Source organism: Pipistrellus hanaki (assembly GCF_964339955.1).
Source record: "Pipistrellus hanaki genome assembly, chromosome: 18".
In the NCBI taxonomy this organism is placed as follows: Eukaryota; Metazoa; Chordata; class Mammalia; order Chiroptera; family Vespertilionidae; genus Pipistrellus; species Pipistrellus hanaki.
In genome coordinates, this window is record NC_140520.1 from 14,131,125 (window position 1) to 14,154,777 (window position 23,653).

Consider the following 23,653-nt stretch of genomic DNA (forward strand, 5'->3'; position numbering starts at 1 on the left):
GCCCAGAGGCTGGGGGTAACCACAATCAGAAGTGTCATCTTGCTCTGTTGCCTGCGAGCACACTGCTGCTCTGTGAGTGTGTGGCTGCTTCCATCCCAATTCCCAGATCACTGCGGGAATGGCAGGAATGTCAGGGTGACGTCAATGGTGACATTCGGAGTCATAGTAACCAGCCAGACAACAGCACGGGCAGGAGCACTGTCAGCTGCCGGGTGGGGAATGTGTGCCTCTCTTCTGGGACTTATAGACGTGTACACACTGTGCACATCTAGTGTCTGGTATTTCCATCAGTGAGAATGCCTATGTGTATGTATGTAAGGTATGCGTGTGAGTCTGTGCCTATTGCCCACTGGCAATACAAGATACAGTCCCATCCTTCAGATCCCAACCAGATGTCCTGCTCAACTGGAAAAACTTGACATCCAACAGTTTGTCCAGAACACTCTGAGCCTATAGGTCCACACCAATCATTGCTACAGACAAAAAAAATCTCAGGGCTTAGAAATCTTCCAATGCAGGCCCTGGGATGATCTTCTCCTGTAATCTAGGTCCTCCTTTGTCCCTGGACCCCTGGGCAGGACCTCCCCCGCCCCCGGCAAGGGCAGCGGTACTCACCAACAGGGCTGGGGCAGGCTCCATTAGCACTGTTGAGGTCGCCCCCCAGCATGGCCCCTGGAAGACAAACAGAACCGTGATGAGCTGACAAGACGTTCCCTCCAGAAGTCTTGGTGACTAATCAGGACAGGAGCCATAGTTCCTTCCCTCAGGAGCCACATAAATGGGAGAATGCTGTGCAGGTGAAGAGAAATACTCTATTGAAAATGGAATCCCAAGTCGCCGTCACGCCTCATTTCCAGCTCACCTGCCCACCTACGGCCCACTCACCTGCACTGGCCGGGCGCTGGGGCAGACCAGGAGACACACTGTTCCTCTGCAGTGCTGGCTGCTGGGGGGACAGGAGCCGTGGGTCCGTGAGGGATGATGTCACCAGGGAAGGGGTGACCAGGGAACTGCTGGGATTGCTGAACTGCAGTGAGCTCTGATTGGACACGGGCACTGTCACAGGCATGGCAAAGTTGGGGGCCGGGACAGCTGACTAGACAGAAAACGGAGAGGCAGGGTCAGGCCAGGGTGACCCCTTACCTGGGGCCCACTTTGCCTGGGAAAGCGGGCCAGGGTTCTTCTAGTGTTGGGCTGTGCACTCAGTCTAGGGCCAGCAGCTCCATCTCTCTGCCTCGGGCCCTTTTGGGGTCCTGCCTGCCACTCCCACCAAGGAAGCGCGTTGGTGGGACTGCTCTGGATCCAGCTCTGGCCCAGAGAACGAGGACAAGGCTCAGCTCACTTCAGACAGGACCAGGGACACCTGGAGCCCCTAGGAGAGGTGGGTTAGTCCTCAGCCAGGCAGGACACACGGGGAGCAGGTTAGAGGCCCTGAGTACAGACCCAAACTCACACACACAGCTGTTACAGGCCTGCACTTGGGTCTGGGCATCATCCCACTTGCAGTTTCTCATCCACTGGCCTACAGTAGGTGTTCACCCACCGCACTGCCTTTCCCTTTAACAGTCTCTGACTCCCCTGAACAATGCTACTAAGCATCTGAGCCTGGGTGTCAGAGCAGGCCCCAGGGGGCCTTCCCCCACAAAAGAGCCGGACAACGGCAATTCCTACATTCCTGTCATCTACACATTTCTTGCTGGTGAGGGGGACACTCCAGGCCTCTCCTGGCTTATGCTCCATCCAAGTGAGGCTCAGCGAGGGTCACAGGTTTATCATCACCAAGGTTAGAGGTTCCTTAGGAATCACCAATAGCCCCAGCATGGCTCAGAGCAGAACATCCATCAGAGGCAGCAGAGGGCCAGGGCGGGCGGGGCGCAAAGCCACACCATGCACCACGGGGAGGCTCTCCTCCATGCTACTACTCACGGCCAGTCTATAACTCTGCATCATTTTATCAAACTCCTCGTCTATCTTTTTATATTTCTCCTCCGTCTGGGGGGTCAGGGCAAACACCTCGTCCACCTCAGGGCTCTCACATTCCCTGTGCTTCTTGTGCAGCGCCTGGGGGAAGGGGCCGGAAGGGGGGCCAACAGAGAGAGAGTGAGTGGGGCTCACCCCATAGCGCCGGAAGAGCCCGTCCAGCTCCTCGCTGGCGCGCCGGTACTTGTCCTCCAGCAGGGGGCTCTGTTCCAGCGAGTCCTCCCCGTCCGGCTCGGGGCTGTCGCAGCCGTTGAAGCCCTTCTTCCTCAGGGTCTGTAACCGCACCGCTACCGTCAGCAGAGGTCAGGGTCCTCCCACACCCACCTCTCTGGGGTTCTTTCAGCCCTTAACTGTTCCCCAACCTCCTTCCTCAGGGGTCCCAGCATCTCCCCAGCCCAGTGCCTCAGTGCCACCTCCCCTCTGGGGCCCTGTGTGAAGATGCGGCTGGTGGGGAGGCATCAGCATGCAGCGGTCACATGGAAGGAGGGCGCGGCCCAGAGAACCCACGTGGTGCAGAGACATGTGCCTCTGGGTGACAGGTGGGGAGGGCTCTGGGGGTTGGGTGGAGGTGCCCTGGCCACCCCTGCCTTACCACCCCTGACCAGCTCTGCACAAAGGCTCGGAGCGTTCCCCAGGGGAAGGTAATGGGGCTGGCTTTGCCTAGCTCAATCCCTGGGCTCTGCTTAGAAGATGGAGGAGAGAGAAACAGCAATGAGACAGAGAGGTAGAGAGACAAGAGAGCGAACGGCAAACAAAGGAACTAGCATCGACTGAGCTCCTACCATGTGCCACCCCGTGTGCTGTCCTTGCCCAAGGTCAGAGCCTCTCACGTGTGGCCATAAAGCAAGGACATACCTGGTGGGTCTGGAGTAGACCTCAAAGCTGCCCTCTCAAGGATCAAAACATCTTCATAGATACTTGTTTTGTCTTTAAAATGAATGCAAATTTTACATTCTGGTCCCGAGGAAAGCTGTTTTCTCTAATATAAAAATAAGGGCATTTCCTCCAAACCTCTGAGTTAAAGTCTCATTACAGGAAGGCAGGCCTGTGCCTTCCCAGGCATCCTTCTCCATCCGCACAAGTTCCTATGCCCAAGGCACGAATACCTTGTGTGAGGAGAAGAACTGGGCCGTCTCATCCAATTCCCACAGCACCCTTCAAAGCAGGCTCTGGCCCCATTTCGTGGCGGTGGATGAGCATCAAAGCTCTGGGAGGCCAACCCATCCGCCAAGGTCATGTGGCCAGTAAAGGCCAGGACTGGACGCCAAAGCCCATGTCTCTCAACAGTTCACAACAGCAGCCCTCTTTGAAACAGAACATAGGGCTCTGGGACCCAAAAAGGGACAGAGACAGCAGGAGAGATGAAAACAAAGAGGGAGACAAAGAAAGAAAGAGTGGGATGCAGTAGCAGACCAAAAGCTAGAGAAGGGAGAGAGACAGACACCGAGAGAGAGAATTTGAGAAAAGATGGAGGAGAGATCACGTCACGCCCGACAGACAAGAATGACTCTGAGGGCCGCAGTGGGAGTGGGCTGGGCTGGCAGCCACACCTGACATGTACTCACTGCCCCTCCTTCCTCCTCAGCTAGGGTGTGTGTGCGAGGACGTGGGCTTATACGTTGGTGCACACAGGTGAGGAGCTACGAGGGCAGGTGTACCCCTGCGCATGCACAGGCAGGCCCGGCCCGTGGGTGCGTGCTGCATGGGCACGTGACGCTGGGTGGCAGGCCGGGGTGGGCGGGGTCCGGTGCGTGGGCCCACCTCGATGATGTCAGCATTGGTGCGGCTCTCGTGCGGCTCGTTGTACTCTGTGTACTTGAGCAGCACCTTGTCCATGTCCGTGCTGGCGTACTGGAACAGCTTGTTGGAGTGGTTGAAGATGATGAGCGCGATCTCGCAGTCGCATAACACACTTAGCTCGTACGCCTTCTTCATGAGCCCGAACTTCCGCTTGGTGAATGTCACCTGCAGGGGGGGTGGGCAGCCGGATTGGGCTCAGTCAAGGCCTGCCCAGGAGTCCCCACTACAGGCAGCTGGACACAGCCCCTTCCTGGGAGCCCCATCTCAGTGACACAGCTCTTTTCAGGAGCCCCTGGCCTGAGGAAGAGACCGGCCAGCATCCTTCTGCCAACACATGGCCACGGCACAGCCCACAGCTAACTCACTGAAGGCCGAGGACCCGGGTGCACCAACCTCCACATCTCTGTTCTGGGGACTATAACGAGGTCAGGGAAGGAGAAGAGAAGGACTTCCTGGCTCTTCCCCTGGGGTAGGAAGAGGGAAGGACTCATCTTGGGAAAGGGGGCATGCCCAGGGCATTTGCCTTCTTTCTGGGCAGGGCTCCTGGGCATAAGTTTGTGTGGTTGCATCAGCAGCAGGTGCTCTGGGACACAGGATTCTAACAGCTGCAAGGAGGTGGGGGCTCCTCTTTGTCCCCCCCTCAGTCCTTCCCCTTCCATAATAGCCTTCAGAGACCCTTCCTGCAGGAAGCCCTCATGGAGTGGCTGCAAGGAACAGAGGCAGAGGCCAGCTCCCTGCCCTCATCCACACTGTGTGGCCCTAGAACCTCCTCACCTGTCGGTTCCGCTCATCAGTGATTCGCTGGATCTGAATCTTTTTCCTCCCCATCTTCTCCGGGGATCCTCAGTGCCAGGGAGGGGAGGGGATCGCTGGGTGGCAGGTCTCGGCACACCTCACACTGTGCTCATGAACGGTCTGGGACCAGCGCTCAGTTCATGGTCTGCAGGACACCTTCTGCACAGCCTCCTGGGAGGGGAAGGTCATGGCAAGACAGTCAGTCCTAGCAGTCCTTAGCCCTGCTCCTTGGGCACACAGGCAGGTCCACAGCACCTCTGGGAGAGGCTGTCAGTGTCCTCAAAATGAGGACAGGGTGGCAACCTGAGGGGACGGCATGCCACAGCCAGGCACAAGCTGGACCTCACTCTCAGAGCCCAGGACTCTGGTCCAGACCTTTCCGTACCGTCACCGCTGCCCTCAGGTTCCAGGTCAGATGGAATACATGGAGCTCCCTGACTTCTAAGGGTCTGGGTCTCAGAGAACATCCTGGCCACTTTCCTCTCCCACAACAGAGACACCTGGGCTCACCAGCTGTCCCTCTGGCCAGAACAGCAGCTCTTGTGAGAACGTGTTGCGTGAACACACCTGCCAAGTCCATGCAGCTGGCAGTTTACCTGGTGCCACAATGGGAGTGATTCTGCATCCCTGTATCAAGAACATACCAGAGCCCTGGCCAGTGTGGCTCAATTGGTTGGGCATCATTCTGTGCACCTGAAGCTTGCTGGTTCCATTCCCAGTCAAGGCACATGAATGGGTTGCAGGCTCAATCCCCAGTAGGGGGCATATAGGAGGCAGCCAATTGATGTTTCACTCTCACTCACATTTATGTTTCTCTCTCTCTCCTTCTCCCTTCCTTCCTCTCTAAAAATTAATTTAGCCCAGCTGGTGTGGCTCCGTGGTTGAGTGTTGACCCATGAACCAGGAGGTCACAGCTCCATTCCCAGTCAAGGTACATGCCTGGCTTGCAGGCTCCATCCTGGGGGAGGGAGAGGGAGAGGGGCCGTGCAGGAGGCAGCCGATCAATGATTTTCTCTCATCATTAATGTTTCTCCCTCTCCCTTCCTCTCTCTGAAATCAATAAAAACTAATATTTTCTAAAATTTTAATAATTTTAAAATCTTAAAAAACCACAAAGACCATACCAGAGATCCTCAAACCCAGCTCACGAAGCCCTGGGGCCTGGTATTCCAGAGTGGGGCTGGGGCTGCAGACCACCTATCTCTTCTACCACTTCCACACCAGTCCATTTTACTCAGTGGGCCTAACCCTATAACTTTTTTTGAAGGGTTCTGTTGCTATAAACAAACAAACAGACAAACAAACCACCCCTCTAGACCAGGGGTTGGTAATTTTTTCTGTGAAGGGCCAGATATTAAATATTTCAGGCTTTGCAGGCCTACACTGCCACTGTAGCATGAAAGCAGCTGTAGACAACACACAGATGAATGAGTGTGGCTGTGTTCTGATGAAACTAGATTTATACGAATAAGCATGGGCCACAGTTTGCTGATTCCTACTCTAAAGGAATGGGCCAAGTCTAGAACCCAAGTTCATCTGAACAGTGCTCCCCAACCTTGTTCACCTTGAAGCACAAAGAGAAAACACAGAGCCTGCGGACGTACCCGCAGGAGACGGCCGGAAGCCAGGGGGACGCAGGCACCAGGCGGGATTCTCTGTCTCAGCGCGTCTATTGGGTAAACCGCCATGGCCCATCGGTTGAACAGCTCCAATTCCAGAGCCAGAATGGGAAACGGAGCCCCTGAACTATACAATCCTGGAGATACTCTGGGATGGGAGGGGACACAGGAATGAGGGCTCAGCCTGAGCCTGAAAAGGTGCATGCTTTCCGGTGTGGGCAGCGCCCCAACAGGCTGGGGGAGCCCTTGGGAGCCGGAGGCATGAATTAACCCCAGGGTCCCTCCAACTCTTTGATTTCAGGAGTCTTTTCATCAGAGATGGAGCCTTCTGAGAGATGGTGGAGGGGGCAGTGAGCATAGGACTCGTGTTTTCTTTCCCTTTTAAAAAAAATATTTTTTCCTATTGGCTTCAGAGAGGAAGGGAGAGGGAGAGAGACAGAAACATCAGTGATGAGAGAGAATCATTGATTGGCTGCCTCTTGCACACACCCCTACTGGGGATTGAGCCTGTAACCCCGGCATGTGCCCTTGACTGAACTCGAACTTGGGACCCTTCAGTCCACAGGCCACCGCTCTATCCACTGAGCCAAACCAGCTAGGATGGGAGTCATGCTTTCTAAAGCCTCTCCGACTGGGTCCTGAGAGGAGCCCAGACCATAGAAACCCAGCACTTCCCTCCAGAGTTCCCCTTCCACAGCACCCCTGTCAGAGAGCCCCCTGCAGCCAAGGGAGGATTTTTACAGAGAGGTGGGGAGAGGGGTTTGATAACAGACACCAATAATTAGGAACCGGCCCCAGCCCTCGTTTCCAATGGCTGAGCCTTTAGCTCCACTCAGCCATGTCCCCCGTGCTCCACAGCAGGGCCTGAGGCTCAGCCTCAGCATCTTGGCGTGGGGGAGGGAAGGCAGGGAATCGGTGCACTCGGGAGGAGCCAGGAATACTCCTCTCCACTCTTTCCCACTCCCAGGCCTGGCCCTCAGGCCTCCCTAGCCCAGCTGGAAAGAGAGCTTCTGTTCTGTCTATATCTTCAGAAAGCAGTGGAATTCCCTTCCCTCTCCTGGAAGGGCCCTCTACCCCTCTCTCGTCCCCTCTCCCTTGTTCTCAACCTGCTCCATGGGACCTGGGCCTCCCACTGTGGCCCTCACAAGCCCAGTCAACCCTGAGTGGCCCCAAGATACCTGGGCCCAGAACTGCTCTGTCCCCTCACCATTCCTTGCCTGTAACCCCAATCTCCGCCAAACCCCTGCTATTGTACAAAGTCTCCAGCCCAAAGATTTCAGCTCCCCTGCCTCCCAGTGCAATCCACAGGCTACATCTCCTAGAGCCTGGCAGGGGAGGAGAGGAGAGCACACTGAAGGTGGGGGAGTGGGGCTAAGAAGAGGCTTAATATATATATATATATATATATATATATATTTTTTTTTAAATTGGTTTTTTACAGAGAGGAAGGGAAAGGGATAGAGAGCTAGAAACATCAATGAGAGAGAAACATCAATCAGCTGCCTCCTGCACACCCCTTATTAGGGATGTGCCCGAAACCAAGGTACATGCCCTTGACCAGAATAGAAACTGGGACCCTTGAGTCCGCAGGCCAATGCTCTATCTACGAGCCAAACTGGTCAGGGCAAGAAGAGAGCTTTTTAAAAAGGACTCTCGCCGAAACCGGTTTGGCTCAGTGGTAGAGCGTCGGTCTGTGGACTGAAAGGTCCCAGGTTCAATTCCGGTCAAGGGCATGTACCTTGGTTGCGGGCACATCCCCGGTGGGGGGGGTGCAAGAGGTAGCTGGTCAATGTTTCTCTCTCATCGACGTTTCTAGCTCTCTATCTCTCTCCCTTCCTCTCTGTAAAAAATCAATAAAATATATTTAAAAAGTAAAAAATAAATAAATAAAAAGGATTCTCTGGCCTGCTTTGGAGACCCCAATGCAGATTGGTAAATGCAGTCACTCCAGCATTCCTCTGGCTTATAGCATCTCACTGCCCTTCCCCTCCCGTTCTACTATGTCTCCTTCTCACCACCCTTTGTTCACAAGCAAATTCTTGTTGAGATGTAACCTCTGTCAATGTGTGGCCAATACTATGTCTTCCTCCAAGTTGGGAGAGAACATTCTTAGCTTTCCTGACACTCAGAAAGGCAATTACTGCAAGCCAGTATCACTCCTTTGGTTCCACCATTGTTTACTCTCAGCACATCTTGTTCTCTTCTTTCTAGCACTTAGGTCTCTGAATCAGTGGCCACCAACCTTTCAGACCTCACGGACCACCAGTGGTCCGCAGACCACCAACTGGCGACCACTGCTCTAAATTATTATAATTCTGTGCTTCTATTTAATGCCTGCCTCACTTGTGAGACTCAAGCTTCCTGAGGGCAGGAACCACATTTGTCTTTTTCATCACTCTAGCCCCCGAAAGGAGCAGCTCAGGAAATATTTGTTGAAAAAGAAGAGAGGACTGTTTCATCTTTGTGACCCTGTAAGAAGTCCTCTGTGGTCTTTCCATCAGTCCTGCTGCAGGACCAGCTACCCTTCCTCTCCCAGCTGCACCTGAAGCTTGTCCGCCTGGAAACCACCTACCTTCCGACCACCTCTGCCATCAGAGTCCTCAACCCTCTCCACCCTTGGGTTGGCTGGTATAGAGGGTGAGACTCGAAAGTCTTCTAAGGAGCAGCCCTGAGCACATGGAGATAGAGAGGATGGGGTTACTTAGGCAACTGTCGCCTGGCAACCAGCTCCCTGGCTGATCTCCTATACCGCCCCCCCCCACCCCCGCCTCATGCTGGGGGAGCTAGGATGTGAGAGGGATCAGGGCTGAGAAGACAGGGAAGCCACAGAGACCCATCCAACACCCTCTGACAGGAAAAGCAGGAGGGCAACACCTATCCCCACCAGTCCCCCAAAGCACTGCTTAGAATTCCATGTTGTCAAGGCCCTTCCCCATTGCCCCTCCCTCGGCAGTCCTTCCTCCTTTCTAACCAGGAGCCCTCCTACAAAGCAGGCTCAGTCCTACCAATCTTCCCTCTCTGCTCTCCATGCTACATTGCTGCAGAGCCGTAGGGACAAGATCTGGGACAAGATCATGAACTCACCCCTGACTTTGGAAGAGGGGTGGCTGGGGCCGGAATGGGCACCGAGGACCCTAAACTGACCCTATCGAAGGTATAGAGGCCTATCCTGTCCAAGCTTCTCTCCTAACCAATTAGCGGCATTTTAATGAACACCTGGACCTCCTTAATTAGCAGTCTACCTAATTACCTAACCAACTTCCAGGAGCCAGAGGCCTTAGCATCTGTTCTCCAGATGTGAGCCTTATCTCCCTGGCCTGCCCAGGCCCCATTCCTCTTCTCCTGCCCACCTGCTCCTCCTCTAGGAAGCCCTCCCAGGAGAACTGGCTTTGGGCTGCTTCTCCTGGAGCCCAAAGCTTGGGAGGGTTTAGGGCTGCCGTGGAGATAGGAGGGGTGGGGGAGTAGCTAGGATGGCCTTCTTGCTCTGATGGCCCCAGGGCCTGGCCCATCCTGACCTCAGGCCACAGCTATGATCTCTTTGGCTGACTGCATCTGTGTCACCAAAAGCACCCTCTGGAGGTCTCCAGCTGCTTCTGACTCACCCTCGGGGGCAGTGCTGGCAGGACAGGATGGGGCAGAGTGGACCTGCTCAGCGTGGGGAGTGAGGCAGGGAGAGGCAGAGCCTTCCCCTAGAGACAGAGGAGCAAAGAGGGAGGAAGGATGGCAGCTGGGCTGCAGAGAAGCCTTTGTAAGCGGAGAGCAGAGAGGACGCAGGGTGGGAGGCTCAGCTGACAACATTCTGGACAAGGAGGAGGGGCTGAGGGACCTGAGACGCGGGAGATCCCGAAGGATCCCATGGACAGCCATTTTTCCAAGCTGTGTGCTACAGACCCAAGAGGAACACGTGGGTTGTATTAACATGCAAATGAGGTGCAGATAATATGCAAAATGTACCCTAAAGGGGGTCTCGGTTTGGAGGGGGTATGGGAGAAGTAGCAGGCCTCAGCCTCCTCCAGTGTAACACCTCCTGGTACCTGAGCAATACTCAGACTATTCTCGGGGTTTCAGAATGATGCTATCTCAGTTCCTGTGTGAGGATGGCCTCGGGCCGTGGGGGCAGGGGAGCGGTCAGGGCTGGCTCCTGGAGCACAGTGGCAGCAGGACTGGCCTTCCCAGGCAGCTACAGAAGTAAGTGCCTTCCAATGGCTAGTGTCAGGGGAGTTCCTGCCTCCCCCCACACACATCCTTCCACCCAGATGTGTCCTCTGTCCCACAGGCTCTGAGAAAATGCAAGGCACCTGCTTTCAGAAGTGCTACACCAGCACCGGTCAAATGAGGCAAACACGCCCAGAGAGGCCGAGTGAGCAGCCCGTCACAGAGCAATGTGGCTTCGGCCCTGCTCTTCCGCACAGTGAGAAAGGCCGTTCTCATTAGGTGGGCCTTTTATCCCTCCCTCCCAGGCTGCCCAGGGCGGCAGGCTGTGGACTGAAGGGGAAGGTAGGAGGCGCTGGAGACAGCTGTCATCCCTCCTCCCGCCCCTTCCCTGTGGCTGGGCTGCAGGGCATGAAATAAGCAGCAGGAGCTGGGGGAGGGGGTGGCAATCCAATCCACCCATCACCCCCACAGTCAGGGGGCCTCCAGCAGCCTGCTCGCTAATGAGGGAGGAGGCGTGGGGGAGGCAGGCACAGAGGGGGACAGACACACAGTTGTAGGAAAGGAGACAGAGAAGAGGTAGAGAGGCCAGAAAGAAGGTTAAGTGTGGAGCAGAGGCAGACAAGGAGAGGGCTCTAGGAGAGAGGGAGGCAGGAGCAGACAGAGGGGAAGGTGGGGAGATAAGTGGGTAGACACGAGACAAGACCCTGAGGTCAGGCCTGGCACGTAGGTGTAATTCAACAGGACACCATTCCTGCTCGGAAAACTCACAGTCCAGCCAAGAGTCAGACAGAGAAGGGCAGGTCCCCCTTGGGCGAGGGCGGGAGAGGCCCTGGGGGCCTGCACTGGGCCCGCTCCCCCCTCCCCTGCTGGAAGGAGCATTTCTGCCCCTGAGGCTTTGGGCTATGTCCACCCTTGAGGGCAGGCAGGTCCTGAGAGTGAGCAGAGGTGAGCACAAGGCCCAGGGGCTCTCAATCCCTGGCTACCACCTCCATTCCCTCCCAGCCCAGGCTCACAACCTTCCAGCCACTCTCTGAGCCTGCTCCCGGGAAGCAGAGGCAGGAAGCTCTGGAGGATGGGCAGGAAGGTGAACCCAGTCTCTCCCCCCCGCCCCCCCCCCAGCACCAGGAGCTGAGCCCCTGGACAGGGAGCCTTTTCTTTAGACACTGTACGGGTCCTGAAATGGGGCATTCCCTCTCCAAAGTCTGAGCAAAGGCCCCTCCTGGAAGCCCAATTCTCACCCCACCCCCACCTCCCTGTCTGATCCCCACCCACCACTGCCGGCTCCATTCCGTCTCCCCCATCCTTTCCCACGTGGCAGTCTCTTTGCATTCACCGCTGAGTTCTATATGATCTACTCTAAAAGGCACAGGCGATCTGCTCTCAGAGACACAAGCAGGCCTCTACCCCTGATCCTCCTCCCTTCAGAGTTCAGTTTGGCAGGCTCACTCCCCAAACCCGGTTCCCACCATCTTCCCCTCCCTCGGGAACTCCCCTCCCCCAGCCCGGCAGCCTCCGGGCTGGGCAGGGGCTATTTTTAGCCTGGGCACTGAGCTAATTTTATCTCACCCACAAGGGACCTGGGGGCGGGCTGGCGGCTGGGGGGAAGGGGAAAAAGGGCTGGTCCCGGGAAGCTGGGCCTGCGGCAGAGGTGGTCTCAGGTCCCAGGCACCCTAGGAATGCAAATGGAGGCAGGGCATTACAGCCCCAGCTTAAGGGACAGGAACTGACTTGCCAGGAGGAGCATCCAGTGTGGGAGCAAGGCTGAAAGCCCTCCCTCCGGAGGGTTTCCGCTGGACAAGGCTCCCTGGCCCCACCCTGGGCTTCCAGCCCTCTTCTCCTTGGCAAGCCTCCTGGGATGGGGTCATCCTGTTCTCTGCCCAGGAGACGCCTCTCCAGTGAGGGTCTGTCTCCTGAGCCTCCTCCACTGCTTCCCCACCCCAGCTTGTCCTTCCTGTAGTCTAGCTCTCATCCTTCCTGCGGCAGCTGTGAGCTTGTACGTCTCCCTGTGGAGGCAGCAGCCAGCCTGCCCTCCCTGGCGCCAACACCTCCTACCCCAGCTCCGGCCTCTGGGCTGGCTCCTCCAAACCTCCCCCAAACCCCTGCAAGCTCCCGGAGCCACCCAGCCTGATCTCAGGAGGAATCTGGGAGCAACAGGAGATTGAATTTTGTAGGAAAGCGTTGGGGGGCAGCATCCCAGGGAAATATGGGGGGCTCTGGACCGAATTCCAGTGCCTGCTCTGGCCCTAAGTCACTGAGTACTGTGTGATCCTGAATTAAGTCGCCGCTCCCTCCAGGCCGCACCCACTGGCCAGTGCAATGGATGGGTGGAGTGGACTAGGTACCCACGTGCCCTTCCAGCCTGAGCACTCAGGCCTGTGCTCTTCTGAGAGGCCCAAAAGGAAGAAAAGTCAGGACTGTGTGAGTCCATGGGGAGGGAACAGCAGAGAGAGCCTGTCTGGGTCCACGGTTCTCCAGCTTAAGCGGGAAGAGCAGCCTTAGCAGGTTTGGCTCAGAGGATAGAGCGTAGGCCTGCGGACTGAAGAGTCCTGGGTTTGATTCCAGTCAAGGGCACATGCCCAGGTTGTGGGCCCAATCCCCAGGAGGGAGCATGCAGGAGGCAGCCGATCAGTGATTCTCTCTCATCATTGATTTTTCTGACTCTCTCCCTGAAATCAATAAAAGTATTTAAAAAAAAAAAAAAAAAAAAAAAAGAGGGAAGAGCAATATGGAGGCGAGAAAATAATGAAGAGGCTAAAAAGGGACGTGCTTTCTGAACAGCAACCCCCACAATAGATGGCCAAGGGTTAACCGAGGCTCATGGTCTGCCAGGGCAGGTGCCAGCTGAGGCACACGATGCCCTGGGGGCAACTTCAGTCATCCCAATCCCTCCCTCACATGGTATACCTATCAGAACCAGGGTTTGGGCCCTGCTTCTGGGTATTGAATAGTGACTGGCCCAAGGTCACTGTCATGGTCATTAGTGGAGCCAATTCTGGAACCCCAGCCTGAGTCTCGCTTCATGCTCTACCCCAGCAGGCCGATCAGTAATGACTCACTACCTCACATCTGCATGGGAATTTGCTAGTGTCTCACCTATTCTATCAAGCTCAACTTTTCATTCCAGGTCTTGGGCCACCCACCAAAACTAGGCACTCAGGGACTCCCAAATGGAGTTCCCGGTACCTCAGGCCTCCAGGCCCATCTTTCTCCTCCCGAAAGCATTCATGAAGTGATAAATAACCCCCCTTCCCTGTACTGTCTACAGCTCTCAACCAACTAGGTCCTCCAGTCTTGTCCAGGCCCCTGTCAAGGTAGAGATGGAGGTGGGGGGTGGGGCAGGGGAGGTGTAGTCATGAGGAATTTGAAAAGATTCATGAGATGGTGGGTGCTGGCTCCACAACCGCCCTGCAGCTCCCCAGGGGGAAAGCTCCATTCTCCTTGGTGCAGAGGCTGGGCAGCAGGAGGATGAGGTGGGTGGCAAACTTCTACCTCTATCCCTGTTTTAAAAACCCATTCCCAAGGGTGCCAAATGAGAGGAAATAGCTAGTACAGCAACCAAGAGAGAGGCAAGACCACAGAGAGGACTTTCCAGAGCAGAGTTTGGCCTCTAAGTAGTCTCTAGGGCTCAAATTTGCTTAGTTAGGAGCCACCTAACCAAGCATGGACAGCTGGGAACACGTGGAAGGCATGAAGGTCCAGGCATTACATTCCAACCAATGGGAGCAGGAGGAGGTCAAACTGACCTCTGCTGCCCAGCTATACCCTCTACACTTTCAGCCACACCCTCTAAACAATGAAGTCCGTCAGTGGTCTCCAATCCTGGGAAGTCCTGCCTGCTATCTAACCTCTATCCCTCTCACTACAGCCAACCCTTGCCCTGCATTTCAGTCACCTAAATGAGACTAGTGAACAGGACGCAGGCCAGCCCTCTCCTCAGATGAGGAGAGGTGGGGGCAGTTGGGACGGTTAGTGTGTCACCTTCCACCTCCCCACCCCACTTCCCTCTGGGGTCTCAGGAGACAGAAGTGAAAGTGGCAGCTGGGACCTTGGGGGGCGGGTCAGCCGGAGAGCCGTTGGGGTGAGCGTAGTGATACCAGTGCTGGGTCTGGGCTGCCTGCCTTTGCAGCGGGTGGGCTGTTGGTTAGACCAGGGGAGGGACTTCCCATGGAAATGAGGGCGGGGGGTGACTATGGCATGGGGGCCCCTGGCCAAAGGAAGAGCAGGCTGAAGAGGGGAACGTGGAGAAAAGCAGGCAGTCTCAGAGGAGCACTCTCTTCCAGGGCAGTGGCTGGCCCCTTATTTAAAGCTGTGAGACCCTTTCTTCCCACCCACAGAACAAGGCCTGGACTCCTCTGACTGAAGCAGATGGAGGAAGAGCCAGGCCCCATTGCTGGGACAGGGAGAGCAGGCAGAGAGGGGAGGGGCGCTGAGGCCTGGGCCCTCGGACTGGACAGCGCCAATTCTGATAAAAGGTGGAGGATGAGGGTGATGTGTCCACCTACAGTTACAGACAGGGGGCCCGAAAGAGGCCAATCCAATCAGGGAACGCAAATCCTCCTAGAGAAATCATGGCCCAGGGAAGCCACAGAGGATTTAAAGGGGCCACTCAGGGAGGCGCCCGGGTCTCCTTCTGACTCGGAAGGACAGTCCTCTAAGCCCCTGGCAAGGGAGGGCAGGCAGCACAGCTGCGTGGGCCTGCTGAGAAGGCCAGCCAGGCGGCTCTTACAGGATTAGCTTGCTGCTTTCAGGAAAGGTGCCAGGTGAGGCTAAGATGCCCAGCCAGATGGAGGGGGGCCCAGGAAGGCGGGGGACTGGGGAGGGGACCTGCACACAGCTATGCAAATTCATGCTCCTCACCGATACCCAGCTTCTCGCTGTTTCACGAAGACATGTGCAGAGACCCCTCTGACGTCTGCCAGCGAGGACCCTTGCCTACCACGGTTTCTCTGCCATTGCCACGATCTGGAGCTATCCTTCCTCTAAGTGGGAAGTCCTGTCTGTGATCTATTCTCAGTCCTTCTGCTGTGCTTTATAACCAGGGCCCCACCCCAGGGAGCAGTGAGAGGACCAAGAGGTTCCTCCTCTCCCCTCCCCATCGGCTCCCTATCCCCTGGGCTGACAGGTGGGCAAGACGAGCGAGAGCAGCCGGTCCCAGACACCTGTTCCCACACAGTCAGCAGGGGCCCCACGGGCCTGCCTGCCGCAGCGTACGCATAGGGGAATCAGCGGGGAGGCAGGCAGCTGTGGGGGCTGGAGGACAGGGGATCAGAGGTCAATAGAGATGTAAATGGAAAGGCCTGAAGCACCTTTTCAAAATCAGCCTTTCTCCTGCTCTACCCCCAACCATTATCCCTCACCAAATACATCACACAGGCATGCTTTAAAGCACATGTGTCAAACACAAGGCCCGCGGGCCAAATCCAGCCCGCCAGGCCTTGCAATGTGGCCCGCACCGCGCTGTCATCACTGCACTCCGCTGTCAGTTTATGACATTGTCAGTTTATGACTGTTCAGTAAACCATTCGGCCCGCGATTTAGGCTGGATTTTAGATTTTGGCCCCTTCTCTGATTGAGTTCGACACCCCTACTTTAAAGGAAACAAACTCGAGGTTCGAGGTCATCGGCTCCATCCCACTGCTTCCAGTTAGTTGGTCCAACTGCAGTGGGAAGACGCCATGAAGAGACCAACACCTCTTCTCCCACACATCCCTCCTCAGCAGGTTTTCCCTGAGGAATGGGGTCGAGCTCTCTCTTATTTCTTAGTCTCCCAACCCTCAACCCCAAGTATTTGTTGGCAGGGTGGGAGCAGGGAAATCAAGAATATGAATCTAGAAGGACTGGAAAGCTCAGGGGGCGACGAGTGGAAGGGTTCTGAGATCGGAGACAACTGGCTGGGGAGCACTCCGTTCCCAAGCCCCGCCCCCACTCCCCCAGGGTCAGGCTAAGCCCTAGGCCTGTTGGTCCCCTCAGGGCCTCTTCAGTTGCTCACCTGCTCCCTACACACATACACCGAGTCCCTACTGGGACACTGCTGGCTCCCGCCCCACTTTCTGGGTAGGTGCCTTAGCTGGCAAGTCCCAAGCCGGGCTAACCCTGATGTCTGGGGAAAAGGACACACCTCCTTTCTAAGTTCCAGCTTTGGGGGCTCTCTCAATCAGAAGACAACACCTTCTCAGGACACAAAGCACCTTCTCTCCACTCGCCACCGAACGTCATCCTCTGCCCCTGCCAGGGAATCCCACTAGGCCTGCTCTTCCCTCCACACATCCTCCTCCTTCTCCAGGCCTCCCTTGGCCGCCCATCCCACTGCCCTCCCTGAAGGCAGAACCCCCCGTAACACTCAGACCAAAGCCCCTTACTTAGCCTTCCGCCGGGGAGAGGCTGAGCAAGTCTCTGATGCAGTCTCCGAACTGTGGAAAACAGTTGTGGAGAGAAATAAACAAGTTTTCATATGTTTCCATGCCCAGCACAGAGCGTGGCACACAGGGATAGGACAAAGGGAAGTTTCCTTCCTCCAGTCTCCAAAGACCTAAACCAGTTTTAGTTTTTTGGTCTCCAAAAGTGTACTGGAAAACGGGGTGAGTGGGGTAAAGCTCTCTTGACCAGAGGCAAAAAAAAAAAAGCTCCTCTATACGCTTCCCTGGTCTGCCCGACTCCTAGGGAGTGGCCAGAGCACCCAGCCAGAGGCACCCAGCCAGGGCCGGTGACCAGGCTGGGCCCAGAGCCTCCTGGGAGGGTGAGTTTAAATGAGTAAATATGGTCCCACCTGGGTGTGGCCAGCAGCAGGCCGGAGCTCCAGACAAGTCCCTCCCCTCCCAGCATACAGCAAGAGAGAGAGATCAGACAGCCACCCTCCTTGCCCCACACCCACCCCTACCCCACTTCCAGACTCTCGGGGTCCTGTGCAGAGTTCCCGAACGCATCCCCCTGTCTCATGCCTGGCCAGAAGCACGGCGAGGCTCCAGGGAAGGGAGGTGGTGGCCATAGCCTCAGGAAAGGGCCTCAGAGATTACTTAAACCAGGAATCTGCCCCAAAGGCCTGAGGGCTCAGATACAGCCTCGCTGCATCAGGGTGGAAGGGCTCTCAGAATGAATGGGAGGGCAGCAGAAACCAGAGAGAAACCACCACAACACCCAGGGGCTCTGGTCACCACAGGCTGGGGGAAACTCCTTATCCAAGGACACCAAGCAGTGTGAGGGTCACAGACAGGCTAAGCCAGGGCCACAGAGAGGGAAGTGGGGGAGGGGAGGGATGGAAGGGGTCGTGATGGAAGTCAGCCAGGGCTCCACAGCCCACAAGCCAGCCTCTGGGTCTGCCCGTGTGTGTAGTCTGACCTCCATCCCTCATGCTCCAGTCCTCTCTTCAGAGCTCTCTTCATCTCCTTACCTCCGGTTCTCCCCCCACCACCCTATCCCCAGTCTCCAATCCTTTAATCATCTTTGCCATTCACTACCCCCCACCCCCCACAGGGCAGCAGCTGCTCTGTGGGTGCTACACACCCACGTGTAGGCACCGCACACCTTCGTGCCTGTGCGCCACTAGATGCTGTGGACCTGCCAGGTGCATCTGGGCATATGGACCCTCCACCCGGCCCCCCTGCTAGACAGAGGAAAGGGGTCCACCAGCTGGCCCCATACTCCAGGATAAACTCTCCTCAGAAGACTTGCAGCCCCAGGCAGGCGGAGAGAAATGAAAATAAATATTCCAGGAGCCGAACTGCACCATTCCCACCAGGCCAAAGTTCAAGGCCTTTCCGCAGAGCCACCGAGAGCGACTAGCGCAGAAAGAGCTTTGGGATCTCCTTTTCCCTAAAGGAGTGAGAGCCGGCTGTCTCCCCAACAACCAGATGCACCGGGAAGTTCCTCCCCAGGTCTGAGTTCCACCCTGCCCGCTGCAGCTGTGGGCAGACAGGGCACCGTCAGCCACAACAGGGCAGGGTGTCCAGCCTCCAGAGCACGGCCACCAGCACCTCACACCTCCTCCTCCCCCCATGAGTAAGTCACCAAACTGGGACAGAAGGACAGACAGTTGGCCGGACTCCGACCTCATGACTGGCCCATAAAAGCCACCAGTGATTACAGTGATGCTGAGGTTATGCTGCCCCCACCACCGTCGCCTCCTTCCCTGTAAAAGGGAGATAATTGCCTCAAACCAACTGGCCTCAGAAAGCCTGGAGGGTTCCAGCCTCGGTCCCAATGGGTGGGGAGAACCTGCCACCAGAGCCACAGGACCAGAATCTAACCCCCAGTGATGGGTTCTAGGACATCTCATCCTCATCCTCATCCTCACTGCTAGAACCCAGTGGACCCCAACTCTGACTTGTGGCCGAGAGGTGGAGGCCTCCATTACCCACCTCACTGACTCATCTTCTCCACAGGCCACCGCCCTGTGGACTGGGGGGGCAGAGAAGCAGGGGGCCTGGCTCCAAATACAGCTAGGAAAATGGTAAACCCAGCCATTTGTCCCTGACCCCCCGCTGTCCCCATGGAGACACAGAAACGGGTGGAAAAGTGTTTGACACTCACACCAGGCCAGCGCCGAGGTAAGCACTGAGACTGCGGACCCAGTGCCAACCAGCGAGGGCCAGGACCAAGCTGCCCAGAAGGAGAAGATTGATAGGAGGAGCAGAGGACTAGAACACCCACAGCAGAAGAGACCATTCCAGGGCACAGTCAGAGGAGGAGGGTGGGAGGGGCTAGATAACAATCAAAGAGGGTCTAAACCCTTGTCTAACCACCCCTCCTTGCTACTGGTCTCCCCATCTCCCCCCTGCAAGTCTACTCGCCATCTTTCCCCTATCACACCTCCCAAAAAAGACCCAGTGAGGGTTGTTGTTTTTTTTTCTTTAAAGAAAAACCTGCTGGAGAGAGATTATATAACAGCAGCCAGAAAGACCATTATATCTCCCAGCTGATGAGAGGATCCAGGAGCCAAGAGAGGCAGAGCTGGGAAGCTCAGGCCCCTCCAGTGCAGGGCAGCAGGTACAGAGTGGGGTGAGCAATGGGCAGCCCCCGCCGTCCCTCCACGTCTTCCATCGCTCTGTCCCAGGCACTGGATACAGCACACAGAAGAAGCTCCAGCCCAGCCTCCCATCCCCCCAACCCCCAATAAGGATTATGATGCTCCCTGACTGGGTCCTGCTTCTTTCCCTCCTTGGACCAGGGCCTCCGAGAACAAGAACTGTGTCTCCCTTCCTTCGGGCTCTTCCTACTGTGAAGCCATCCATGCCCAGTCGAGTGGCGGTTGGACTAAAGTTCTGACATAGATTTGCTGTGTGATCTTAGTTACACACACACACACACACACACACCAGGTGTGTTGGGGACAGGGAAGTGACAATGAGAACATGACTACCGAGACCCAAGGGTCCAAATACCGGTGCTAAGGCAGGGGAGGAAAGAGCTATACATAAGCTCCAGTGTCCCCCAATGACTTCATAGCGATGGGTCCTCGGCCATCTCACACTGATTCCATCCCACCCCCACGTCCTGCCCAGCACTGGGAAGCCGCAGGAAGGAAATGCATTCCCAGGCAGGCCCTGGGAGCTGGGACAGAAAGGCCGAGACCCGGAGCGGGTGTGACCCTTGGCCACAGGCGGGTGGACGTGTGTGAACAATGACATGTGCCTTTTTGATGTTCTCCGTGGCCCCTGAGATGTCCCTGCTGGGGGTTTGGAGGGGAGGAGGAGGTGGACAGCTCCCTAACTTCAAAACACTCAATCGTGTGCTCCCCTCCTATCTCCAGGCCAGAGCAGCCCAAGGTCACTGCCCCAGATGGCAAATTTCCCATAGTCAAGGCTGGCACCTGAAATGCCCAGGAGGCCCTCTGAGGGGATGGGGAGGGGAGGAGAGAGGAGGGCCACCCCCCAACTACCCCACCCCCAAAACAAGGCCTATAAGGAAACCTTAAAAGGGAGGCTGGCCACAGGGTAGGGGACACAGGATCCACTCACTGTACCCTCCCCCAACCCATCCACAATGCACTACTTAAGGGGACTCACAGAGCGCTTCCCAGTCTGGACAAACCCGGGATACCCTACTCAGTGGCTCCAAGACTGCTCCCAGCCTGCAGCCCTCCTCTCCTCAGAGACCTCAGGAGGCTCCCAAGAGGGCAGTCTGAATTCCTGGGGAAGGGGAGGCCCTGTCCCCCATCTCTGTGAGACCCAAACCTTAAAGGACGGGGGCTGGCCTCTACACTATCCCCTTAGCCCCCCACTCTGAGCCCAGATCAGCTGGCCATAGACGGAGAGAGACTGGAGAACTCTTGCCCAGATGTTGCACAGCTGCAAACTTCTGGCCAGGGGTTCTCCAGCTGGGGCTGATGACAAACCAGATCAGAGGTCTCTCGGAAGCGGACTAGGAGGTCCCGAGGAAGGATCCTGCGTGTCCACCTCCGTGGTGACTCTGCGTCCCAACTCCATAGGCACCGGCAAAACCCGGGCCCGGACACACACACACACACACACACACACACACACCAACCCACCACCCCGGTGTCATCTGAACAACATCTCTCCTCCCTCCCCCGCTTCCCAAACAGCTGCGGCTCCCCCCGCCCCCGCCCTCCCGCCGCCCTCCCAGGCCCCCTTCTGCACCATTTCGGGCCAAGGAGGAGGGAACAGGCGGCGCGGGGAGGGGGGGGGGCCGGCTGTTAAAATGTCAGTCGCTCCCGGCTGTCACCGGAGGGCCCCTCTGAGGATGGCCTCCCTCCCCAGGCCACTCGGACGGACACCATCGGAGCCCCCGGACACCCACCGACCGGCGCGCCTCCCAGCCGCCCGTCCCCACCCCGACCCCCCAGACCGCCCCCCTTGCCCCCCACAGCCGGCTCCCCGACACAAACAGTCCCCCCTGCAACCTCCCACCGACGCCGCGCGAAAACACAGCCCGCTCCGCGAGCTCCTACCGGCCCAGGGGGCCACCCCGTCCCACCCCGTCTGGGGGGACAGCCGGGACCACCCTCCACCTCAACCCCAAGGCGGAGTGGGGGAGGGGGCCTCTTAAAGCGACAGGCACACTATTTTTCTCTACTCACCGGTCCCGCTGGGGAGAAGGGGGGTGTCACGACTGAGGAGGGGCAGCTCTCGCTTCTGGTCCGGGGTATCTTTAACACCGGGAAGCCGCGGCTCCGGGCGGGGGAATAACAAATGAGGCTGGTGTCCACGCGGGCTCTGGGCGGCGCCGCGGGGCCTGGACCCCCGTCGTGGGCGCGGGGGGGGGCGGGCGGGCGGGCGGCGGGCTAGGCGGGGGACCGGGGCCGAACACCCGACTCGCCTCCGCTGTGTTGATATTTTGCTTCCTTCCTCCTTTCGGGCTCCAAAGGTAACTCCTCCAGCCCCTGGGACTCAAGGCCGACGTAGGCACTGCTCAGCCTAGCTTGAGGGGCGGGGAAACGACGGTGATGGACAGGCGCCGGGCCAATGGGAGGGACTTGTGGTGTCGAAGGGCGGGGCCCCGGCGGGGGCGGGACCGGGGACGCGGCCCCGCCCCTCGCTTCCCTTGGCCAGCGGGGCCGGGCCGGGTCAGCCCCCGCCCCTCGGCTTGACCAAGCTAGGCTGTAGCACCACGAGCGGCAGATCCCTCCGCCGGCCGGGAGGGAGGGAGGGACGGAGCGAGGCAAAGTGGGGAGGCGAGACCCAGGGGCCTTTAGAGGGTTCGGCCCGCGGCGGAGGTGGCCCCCGGAGCTCGCGGGCCCGCTGCCTGGCGCTGCTGCCGCCATGCGCTTAGCGAGGTCCTTTTCCGGGAGGCGCTGTGCGCAGAGAGGGGCAGAGACACACACGCTCCTCGGCAGCTCCCCCCGAGCCCCAGGAGAGTTGGGAGGTGGGAGTCTAAATAGATAAATTAAGGGTAGACGTGAAGTGAAGAAAAGATCCCCTCATCTCCCCCGCTGACTGTGTGCCCAAGCTCACTTAAAGGGACACATGCATTCCTGGGGGTTCCTCAGGGAGCTCGTTTGCTCCCTCTACCTGTGACAGACCCCTTCCCTGCCGGCCTGGCTCGGCAGACGCCCAGCAATTTAAAGCGACAGCTCATAGTTCTTGGGTGACCTAATCCCCAGTGACTGTGGCCACGGAGCACTTACAGCCAAGGGGGGCAATTTAAAGGGGCGGGACCCTGATTTCAACTACGGGATAGGAAACGCCCAAAAGTTTCTTATTAAAGCAGCAGCAGTAGCTCTTAAAAAAAATTAAGAATTCCTGGTTGCTCCAGGGTGTGGTGAATCTTTACATGCCCTACAACAGGAGTGTGGGTGCCATACCAGCCAGATTTCCTCTCCAGCACCTCTGTTACGTCTTAAGTTCTGCTTTTTTACCCGAGCTTGAGGAAATGATGGAATCTTGACTTAGATCTCAGAGAACCTTGCAGAACAGAAGGGCACTCAGTTCTTCATACACCCTGATTTCTATCTGGCTGGGTTCGATTTACTGGACAAAAACTGGATTCTGGGTTAAGTGCTGAAAAAGACTAGCATGCACAGAGAGAGGTGGCATGTCACAGTGAGTGGAAGCTTCAACTTTGAAATAGTCAAGCTGCCTTGGTTCAAAGCCTTACCCCACCACTTATTAATTGTGAACAGAGACACATTATTTAACTGCCCTGTACCTCATGATCCTCATGGATAAAACTGGAGATGGTGGTAATAGTACGTAACTCATAAATTTGGTGTGACGATTAAATTAGTTCATTAGATTGGTTAGAACAGTACTTCATGCTGCATTATAACAACTCAAGGGCTGGACTGCAAAGACCCCCTTTAGACCCATTATCGCATACAAAGTCTCAAAGGAGACAAGCTCAGTAGAATTGCTCTGCAAAAAAGGTTTGGAGGCTTGCCCTGGCTGGTTTGGTTCAGTGGATTGAACATCGGCCTGCAGATTTAAGGATCCCAAGTTTGATTCCGGTCAAGGAAGGGCATATAGCCAGGTTGTGGGCTTAATCTCCATTGGAGGGCATGCAGGAGGCAGCCAATCAGTGTTTCTCTCTCAACATTGATGTTTCTATCTCTCTCTCCCTCTCCCCTTCTCTCTGAAATCAACAAAACTATGTATAAAAAAAAGTCCTAAGACAGGGAGCCAGCAGGCTCCTATTTTCTCGGCCTCAGTTTCCAACCCTTCCATCTGGCCCCTCCTTCAGGAAACTTGATTTAATTTTTTTTTATTTTTTTTTAAATATATTTTATTGATTTTATACAGAGAGGAAGGGAGAGAGATAGAGAGTTAGAAACATCGATGAGAGAGAGTCATCGATCAGCTGCCTCTTGCACACCCCCTACCGGGGATATGCCCGCAACCAAGGTACATGCC

At 56.6% G+C, this 23,653-nt stretch overlaps 1 protein-coding gene across 6 annotated transcripts in view; it reads right to left on the bottom strand.

Moving 5' to 3' along the window:
• The window catches only part of MEF2D (myocyte enhancer factor 2D), a 34,107-nt gene extending 12,383 nt beyond the window's left edge, over window positions 1–21,724 (bottom strand). Inside the window, exons 1-6 of one of the 6 annotated variants that reach the window (XM_084865256.1) lie at window positions 21,385–21,724; window positions 4,555–4,746; window positions 3,742–3,945; window positions 1,927–2,061; window positions 886–1,096; window positions 616–672 (exon numbers count right to left, since the gene is read on the bottom strand). In XM_084865256.1, coding sequence (XP_084721382.1) covers window positions 616–672; window positions 886–1,096; window positions 1,927–2,061; window positions 3,742–3,945; window positions 4,555–4,608 — 661 coding nt within the window. In that variant the 5' untranslated portion in view covers window positions 4,609–4,746; window positions 21,385–21,724. Of the gene's footprint in view, window positions 1–615; window positions 673–885; window positions 1,097–1,926; window positions 2,062–2,115; window positions 2,254–3,741; window positions 3,946–4,554; window positions 4,747–11,915; window positions 12,057–20,679; window positions 20,794–21,384 lie in introns of those variants that run through there. The other 5 variants (XM_084865258.1, XM_084865253.1, XM_084865257.1 and 2 more) reach the window with 5 other exon arrangements.
• Between the last annotated feature and the right edge of the window lie 1,929 nt (window positions 21,725–23,653).